Here is a 9405-nt window from a genome sequence, read left to right on the forward strand (position 1 = left end):
TCCAAATGAAGGAAAGATCAAGCCCTATGGTTTAAGTCTCTAAAACTATTTCATATGGACAATACTAGTCCCCCCTTTTAGACTAAATGTAAAAGGTACCCTAGCTGAGCTTTTCTTAACAAAATAAGTCTACTATTTCACATTTCAACCTGATTTACAATTATTATTTAATTATGGTCCAATTGAAGGATGATCGATCAATGGTGTTAAGTTAAAGTCACAAACCTTAGTCCAAACATGTAATTGGCATAAATAATATTAAAAAGGTTTAATTAACATTCACACTCCATTTTGACATTAAATCTTATCAGACCCTTTATTAAAATTTATCAAAATAGCAATGAGATGATTGGTTTAAAAGGTAGCAATTCACCTACTGTTATAATTGGATAACTTTCACTGTCTCCTACAAACATGCATGAACCACCCTAATCTTCCTTTCCCTTGATGTCTTTGTGATTGATGCTGCTCCCAACACGTTTTTTATTGAAAAGTTCCTACTCTTTAATCGGCCAAACATTCAGAACCATACAACAAAGTTAGCCTTAAAATATAATACTATAACAAAAAAAAATTGAAAATATATTGTTATTTTTTGCATTTCTCCCATATGAATACAAAGATATTTAAATAGTATACATAAATACAACGTACGGATTCATCTTTTCTTGGGTTCAACTAAAACTACTGAAACCCAAGATGGATGAGGAGTATCACACATCAAACACCAATTTTCTTAACATCAATCTCTTGCTCATTTACACATACATCTCCTCTCCACCCCATACCAAACAACATAAAATATGCATGACTCGAGGGAAATAATCAACACTAACACAATAAAAGAATAAATCTGCTTCTTCATTATTTACTCATGGGCTCATATTGCAATCGCGCATGTAAGCCTGATCATAGTCCAGAAACCTATTCCAATACCCTCGAAACTTTGGAATCCCTATTTCCAGCCACGGCTTCAGATTCCCGTTATAGTGAATGACAGCTGCTTTTTCAATCTCCCTTTGACTCACACTCGGGTTATACCCAAGCCCAAGTACATGCCATGTCCTCTCCAACGGGTATACCCGTTTCCAAAACGTTATCAAGCCAGGTGGCAGCGTCCCCAGCTTCCAAAGTTGTCTCTCATTGTTCTGCACCCAACCAAATCCAAATGTTACTACAACTTCAATCACATGATAAATATATACATATATATTTTCTTAGTTCTTGCTTATTGCAATTGATGAATCAAAGCACTTACCAACTTTTGCCACGAATGATAAACCTGAGTGATGTTTTGCTTCCTCCATTCCTCCAAATCAAATACATTCATTCCATACGCCCATCCACACGCACGTGGATCGAAGTTTTTAGCAATCAGAGGATTTGAGAAGTTGAGGTATCGATCAAAGCGATGGAAGTTCTCCCCACACGTCTCAACAGCACCAATCACCTTCCCTTTCAAATCAATGGACCAAAGACCACTCAAATCCTTTTGGACAACAATATCATCATCCAAGAACACCACTTTACTAAGCTTTGGGAATATCTCCGCAAGGTAAAACCGAAGATGATTCATGATCGACAGATACTTTGGGTTCCTGAACTTGAGATTTGAATCGGACTCCGATTTTCGTGTTTTGAAGTAATAATCGATCATGTTCTGTGAACCCAACTGCTTCAAAACAGGGCTATAACTTGCATTCAACCATGTGAATTCCTCGATGTTTTCAACTTGTATTGTGGCCTCGCCAGCTGGATTTGCAAGAAACCACATTCTCATTGCTGCGTAATTGAGTCTATCTGTCACAATGTGGAACACATGTTTTGAAGGATCCTGCTCCAAACAACATGCTTTCATGTTAATCACTGAGTCGATTTCAAGGAATAACCACATTGCTATTATAATTTATAGGTAAAAAAATAATAATAATAAAGTACCTTTGCATTGGAAACGGTTGAGTTAACAACTACAGCAGTAGCCAACACATTATCCGAAAACAATGCATAGTGGAAGAGGTTAGGGTCATGTAGGTTTTGTTGATTTGGGAATTGTTGAGCAGAAGAATTAAGAGAATAGTATTCTGTGGAAAGGCGTAAGGGAAGACAATGGAGACCTTTTGGAACAGTTTTGGCAGTTAAATGAGTCAGAAACAAGGCCTGTTTCTTGTGGACCCGCAGTTGTTCTTCTGTAGAGTGAATAATGGCACGCAGTTTCTTCACAACAGCAGTGCAGTCATCCTGTATTTGCTTCCCTTTTGCCAGTGTCTGCTCCATTGCTTTCAGCTTCTCATTCGCACTACATTCATTTCATACCCCAACATATATCGCATTTATAAAAATTAAATAAGGTTAATTTTGAGAAATAGCAACGTATTTTTGCATTTAGCCTTAGAATTTAAATAAGGCTTACTTCTTTGGTAGATCTGCATCCTTGGTTGCATCACCAAGTGCTCTTTGGAGTTCCTTCATACGTAACCGAAGTTCCTTAATAAATTGAGTATTTGTCCTTGTTGCTGAAAGGGAAAGATAAAGTCTTCCCCTAATCAACTGATCCTTCAGATACTTAACACGGGTATCTGTTAAAACATGTTCATCTGCTTTCTTGCTTTTGGTTTTTGCAGGTTTGATGGAATTTCCCTCTTTTTTGGTTTCCTAAAATGTCATAAAACACAAAATCATTCTCCAAGCATCAAATAGGTTTTATATATAATTCATAAAGAACCTCAGAAACACAAGATTTCCCGATATGTGAGTGCTTATAAGTTATAAGCCACAGGGTTCAATATTGAAAATATTCACTCCGCTAGCCATAAGGATTCAAGTCAATACTAGCAAATTAGTGAACATATTATATTATGCCCCACAGGCCCACATTACGTACAGCTAATTCCAACATAAATATAAAAGGTTATTTAATAATTTAGTGGGTCACAGGAACCAAGAAAGTAATGAACTTTTTAATTAACTTACTGTTTGAGTCGCTTTCAACTTGCCATTTTCCTTGTTTTCAGCCAATTCTTCAAGCGTCACTACTTGCCTGATGGGGTTGTCATTTTGTCCTTTGGATTCTGATAAAGTGATTGTCAAGTAAATTTTATGATGGAGTGGATAAAAAGTATGAAAAAGGTTACTCAAGGAGTTAGCAATTTTGTTATGAGGTTTTAAGAATTAAACATGAGCAAAATGTGATTTGATTAGGGTTAGGGCTGAATGAAAAAGGTAAGGAAATAACCTTCATTAAGCTTTCTAGTTTTCCTGGATCTTTCACCATCAGGATGTTGAATAGATCTAGCCAAATTGTCCAAATAAACATCATCAAATGGTTCTTGTGATGCAGATAACTCCTGAAACATAATAAATTTGAAAGGTTAGCGAAATGAACATATTACGAAGCATCCGAATTTCAGAAACATAATAACTTAGTAATGTTACCTACCTGAGGATGCAAATTTAGGGGCCTGACATCTCGTTGCAATGACTGAAGGTAAAAATAGATGAATAAAAGGATCATAAACAATGAATTCGATATAACTGAGATTGGAAATGGAGGGATGAAGTACATACCAGTGTTGAAGGCTCCTGAAGGAATTCATATGTAGCTGCAAGAAGAAGAGAACGAAACAGGTCAGACAATAGAGATTTGATGGCTGTAAAGAAGAAATTCGAGATCTGAGAGTAAGAAAGGGGGGGTACAAAATGAAGAAAATGTAGCGAGTCTGTCGGTGTAAAGCGCAATGGGGGCAACAACTGTCAGAAAAAGCAACACTAGCACTGCCTTTCTCAGCCGCATCTTCATCTTTCCTCTTCCAATAGAGGACATGAAAAACAACTTTCTATGGTGAAGCCAATGAAATCCGAATGCACATTCTTCCCAAGTATGTTTAAACTGGATTAAAATTTTCAAACATCAAGTACGAAAACAACAATTTCAACTTAGAAGTAGAAGAAAGCGATGGAAGGGAAGGACGTGGATACGAATTAAGAGGATTTGGGACGTCGAAGCACAAAAATGTCGGTAAATAGTTATGGATGGTAGCCATGGATCCTTCTTTCCAACTATATGGCTTCTATTTAGGGATGGAAATGAGGCAGCGTTGGCCTGCCTGTCATCATCCCAAGTGCCTAACGTATCTCTATCTCCATCTCCATCTCCATCTCATCCCCGTTACCATTTCCATCCTACGGATGTATAATATCTTATGTAAAAAAAAAAAAAAAAAAAAAAAAAAAAAAATCCTAATAAGTTATCTAAATGAGAGGCCATGATTCATATTTAGTTTACAATTATAAAGTTCAAGAAACATTAAAACTAGAATGGACGATTGGTATATGGATTATCAAATGAAATGAAAATTAACGAATTTTTGTATTAGGAACATAATTTCATATACATAATATGTCTCTAACGAAATTCATATTTAATGAACTTATTTTAAATTCAATAAATTATCCACACTAAATGCGGATAATTTCTTTCGGAAATTAGTTTCTAGAGTTGATTAGTTTTTTGCATAAATAAGAGTGAGATGGGATGGTGAGAGCTATGTGATGAAAAAAAGTGAGGAGCAAATGAGGAGTATGGACGAAGGAAAAAAGTGATCTAAATCAAGGGGAGAGGATTATGTAATCGGTTAGTAAGAGATTTTTAAGTCAAATGTAACCGTACTTTTTAATTTATGTTATGAACGGTCATTATATATGAACTAGTGAAGATGACCATGCGTTGCACGGTCAGTTTTTTTGCTGTTTGGCGTGTCAGGCATACGAATACTAAAACGGGTGAAATAAAAGTTCATTGCTCTTTACAGGAAAAAAACCATGTTGCCTTATTATGCATAAACACCATACAAATGATAAAAAAAAAAAAAAAAAAAAAAAAAAAAACATGCCTAATTTATTCCACGTCACATGAGAAGTAATTTCTTTATTACAAAAGCTATGATAACTTTGTTGTTGACCAAATCACCAACAGTATGTACGACATAATAGCTGACAGTTTGACCTTTAGGCTGTCAAAGACAGAAAATAACAACAAACTTTGTATTAGTTAAAATTATAGCTTAATATTGGTACAAAAATATCAAATTATATAAAAAATAATAATAACTTGCCTTGCAGCCCATAAGGCGATAGAGTAGTTGTAAAGTATGAAGTTGTTGAATATGTATGACATAGAACTGATATTCTGAAAAAAAAAAAAAAAAAAAAAAAAAAAAAAAAAAAAAAAAAAAACAAGAACTACAATAATTTCCATATTCATTCACATCGGTTGGAAAATAAATATGTCCTCTGTAAATATATTCAATTAAAATTTTTTGTTTTGTATTTATTGATCAACCATGAAAGTAGGATGCTATGATAAAAATTATTAATGGTAGGATGCTTCTATTTTTTGCATTTTATATAGTATATTGTTGAGTTACAGATAGTTAAGGAAATGCAAGTACGTTGCTGTTGAGAGTACATAAATGTAAATATATTGCTATTAGGAGTAATAAGCAAAGTACATTAAAGTATAATAGTGTAAAGTTGTAATAGAGATGAACCAAAAGCAAAATACATCAAAAAATAATTGTTTAGATTTTTTAAAGTATAATAGTGTAAAGTTGTAATAGAGATGAACCAAAAGCAAAATACATCAAAAAATAACAATAATAGTATAAGTAGAATGTTGTAATCAATAGATTTTTAGTTGTTCAATACCCAGCCTATTTATTCTTGACGACATTACTTCTTAAACTTTTGACGAAATATTATAAATATTAATTTGCATGTATATTATAATTAACATATATGATTAAAAATACAAAACAATTAACAAATTAATATAACAAATGTAAACAAATTAGTAAAACTAATAATTAATTTAACAATAAAATACAAACATATCACAAAAATCTATTATTCTCTCGTCATATTAATAATTTAAACTAACATGGTAAATTACAAGTTTATTATGTAAAAAAATAAAAATACTAAAACTAAAATTTGATTTTTATTAAAAGGAAACTTTTTTAGAACCAGTAGCTTTCATTTTCCATATTACCAAAGGCAAAAAGCAAATTAATTATTCACTTCTCTTTATTCAGGTCATAATCAAACTTTTTTGTTTGTTTGTATAGAACTAGTCAATACTGTTAATGCATCTCTTATAGTCAATAATGTTAATATATATTTGTGAAACATAAATAAAAACACAAAATAAAATTAAAAAAACAAATGTATAATCAAAAATAACCGTGGGGCAAAGAAATTCATGCAAAAGATATGATAGCTTTAATTTTATAAAACAAATCGAAAAATCCTCCACCAAGTATAATATGGCATGAAGATCACATAACATAATGCAAATGAAGCAAAAGTTCCAAAATCGTTACGAAAACCATATTTAGAGAAAATAACGCTAAGCATTTGGTGCTTAAATGAAATGCAACTTCAATGGGGAAGGAAACAGTGGATCTCTTACCTTTACCTTTTACCGCTTGAATCCAACAACTATTACTCAGTATAATTGACATGTCTCGGGGTGTCAAATATCTGTAAATCACAACAAACACTATAATCAGTAATCATATCCAGAATTTGCTTGTTTTTTGGTGGGATTAGATGGAGATGAATGTGTAGCAACTTTTAACTTCCATAATGAGATGACTTTCAGAAGGGCAAATAAAGATCCAATCAAATCTTGAGGCATGACAACTTGCATTGTACAGACATAACAGACCACTGACATTGAACCAAATCTTGAGGAAGAGTTTCCATTGCAACCTGAAATAAAGTGTTTTAATTATTTAAAGAGATAACAACACTAAAAATGGTGAACACAAAGGCTAATCATATTCTCTTTATTTATACTATAAGATTATGAAGCAGCATGAAATTTTTTATTTATTGTTAAATTTGATCAAGTTATCGAGCAGACACGGTTGGACATGTCAGAAGTAGGTGAAGTATGACATAAGTAGGTAGACAAATACTTCAGCAAACATGATATCTATAAAAAAAGTAATTTTAAGATTTAAAAATGTTATGATAGTAATACAAATGCATGAAAGATTAATTACCTGAGTAGTGTCAAGTACATATGTTTTTGTGGCTAGGTTATCATTCTTAAGGTCGTCAAACTTCTTCATCATCTCTTCTTCATTGAAAAAAAAATGTTTCCAAATTTACACTCCATGTTCTAGACTTTAAAAACACATACACATGCTTTATTTATAAATATAAAATCTTAGTAAATGATTAGACTTGGTTACAATTTGATACACCGCATCCTTGAAAGCATATATAGGTTTCGCTTTGGAGTACACATGCGAGGACCGGGTACAATGTTCAGAATGGTTAATTGCTCCTTAAGCTCAAATACTAAAAATCAGACAATTTCCAAATTCCAAATTCAATCCATTAGTAAACTAATTCATATAAAATGTAGAACCTTACCAGAATCCAACAAAGGATTGACTTGGAAAAAGCCTGACACGAAGACCATCTAAACAACCAAAGCTCACAACAAATTACTAATTAAATCAAATACGATTTACAACCCATTGAAAGCAAAAAACAGAAAGAAAACTTAGCTGCAAAATTCCTTATGAGGAGACTTTAATTCCTCATTCCCCCACAGCTCTTCATTCCCCTGAGTGTAAGTAAACTAATTTGAGAATATTTTTGATATTTTTGTACACAAATTATAGAGATCTAACCGCAAAAAATGCCCAAAAAGTTATTAGTTGTTGTGTTTTGATTAGAATCGTATTGTTAACTTAAATCAAAGGCTGGCCCTAATCCAATAAACATGATAAATGACAGCGGAATCTCTGAAGTTCATCATTACCAGTAAAAAACGTGATGAAGAGATGGAAGGGCTCCATGGCGATCGTAGCAGAACAACAACTCAAATTAAACCCAAGCACACCCGAAATATGGAGGTAATTGGGAATGGAAATTGGCAAGTTGCCAGTCAAACCACCTCTGTCACACGCCCCGAAGACCATAACAGGTAGCATATTGATTCCGATTACCATGAAAAGCGTGTTGGATTGCAATGCAATTGTACTCCGGGTATATGGACACTTAAATAGATTAGCGCCAAAAACTAACCGTGGTGATGAAGACAAAATTTAAATTTGGAATAGAAAGAAAGAAAGAGGCAATAGAAGGTGGATAGTTTTAATAGGTCTAACTTGGGCAATGGTCGTTGACAATCGAAACATAGGTAACGGTCTGATGGTGTTGGTGAATGTGACATCCTATTTTTCTCGGCCAGAAAAGATCGATTTAGTTTATGCTTTTAAAATAAAATCAGAGTAATTTTCCAAAAGATGTTGCAGAATTTGTTTCCAAAACAAATATAATAAAATTTTATCAAAGCATTTCTTAAAGAAATATATTTTCATTATATAACAAAACCTCGGGATATCATGTCCTGATACAGACCAAAAGCATAAACAGTACATTATAAGCCTTACAACAGTTATTTACAACTATTGACATATAATCCAAAAATCCATCGTCATCATCCAACTATGATCGCGGTCCACTACCTATAATACAGAAAGCTAAGTGGGTCAGGCTTGGGACCTGGTGAGCATATAGGGTTTTCAACCCACAAATAATAAATTTATTAATTTTCATCAACCAACAATAAATTTATTAATTTCATCAAACAATAATAACTCTGATTACCCATTCTCGTTATTCTCACTTTATGTCCCTAAACACATTTCATAAGGGACCTAGCCTAAGGATTTTCATTGGGGTGACAACATTGCTTTAGGGGTTCCTCAACAATTTATGTCAAATAAGGACACCATGTGGGGGATGGAGTATACCATTGAACACTGAGTTTACAAACACCTACAGGTTGCAAGCCTGCTAGCGTTTCACTGGACTGTCTAGAAAGGTTCGTGGTCGTCATCTACATTCCGCTAGATGACTGAAACAATAACAATATCGATGTCTCTCATCATTTTAACACACATCAACTATTTCATCTACCCATGTTTTACCCAACATATTTGTAGATAAAAATACATATATAGTTTAAAACTTGAATAAACAACTATTCAACACCCATCTCGAATAAACAAACAATATACTTACACATAACACGTATTTTATAGAAAATACTTCATATCTATATGTAAGATGAAAGTGACTATACACTCACATGATTTAACGATAATCGGGCAGCACTTCGTTTCTTAAAACGATCATTTCCGATAAAACCGGGATGTTTTCCCAAATACCGAGTTTCACGCGGGCAGAGTTTCGTTTCGAAAAACTCTTTTCTCGGGATCTTCAGGCTCTCCATGGCTTGCTTATGATGCTAGATAATATAATAGGCTTGGGGTAATTTTTGCAATAAAGAAGTAAGTACAAGGTGGGAAGAGTGAAAATTGTAAC

At 33.3% G+C, this 9405-nt stretch overlaps 1 protein-coding gene and 1 long non-coding RNA gene across 7 annotated transcripts; both read right to left on the reverse strand.

Annotated features, from left to right (window-relative positions):
* Positions 1–574: 574 nt before the first annotated feature.
* LOC111886179 (probable galacturonosyltransferase 4) lies at positions 575–4169 on the reverse strand. Of its 2 annotated transcripts, XM_023882409.3 has the most exons (10): positions 3976–4169; positions 3694–3886; positions 3565–3599; positions 3437–3478; positions 3233–3344; positions 2971–3068; positions 2411–2652; positions 1939–2296; positions 1259–1834; positions 575–1148 (listed from the first exon to the last, which is right to left on the reverse strand). In XM_023882409.3, exons 2-10 carry the CDS (start codon positions 3818–3820, stop codon positions 873–875), a joined length of 1866 nt encoding a protein of 621 aa, XP_023738177.1. In that variant the 5' UTR covers positions 3821–3886; positions 3976–4169; the 3' UTR covers positions 575–872. The 2 variants fall into 2 exon arrangements, with proteins under 2 accessions (XP_023738177.1, XP_023738175.1); XM_023882407.3 differs by having other exon boundaries at positions 3694–4169.
* A 942-nt stretch (positions 4170–5111) lies between these two features.
* On the reverse strand, positions 5112–8177 carry LOC111886237 (uncharacterized). Of its 5 annotated transcripts, XR_008231655.1 has the most exons (7): positions 7835–8177; positions 7441–7636; positions 7257–7365; positions 7065–7141; positions 6629–6768; positions 6467–6537; positions 5112–5185 (listed from the first exon to the last, which is right to left on the reverse strand). It is a non-coding gene; the product is annotated as an uncharacterized LOC111886237 (long non-coding RNA). The 5 variants fall into 5 exon arrangements; XR_008231652.1 differs by having other exon boundaries at positions 7065–7365; XR_008231653.1 differs by having other exon boundaries at positions 7257–7636.
* Positions 8178–9405: the final 1228 nt, after the last annotated feature.

Source organism: Lactuca sativa, chromosome 4 (genome assembly GCF_002870075.4).
Source record: "Lactuca sativa cultivar Salinas chromosome 4, Lsat_Salinas_v11, whole genome shotgun sequence".
NCBI lineage: Eukaryota > Viridiplantae > Streptophyta > Magnoliopsida > Asterales > Asteraceae > Lactuca > Lactuca sativa.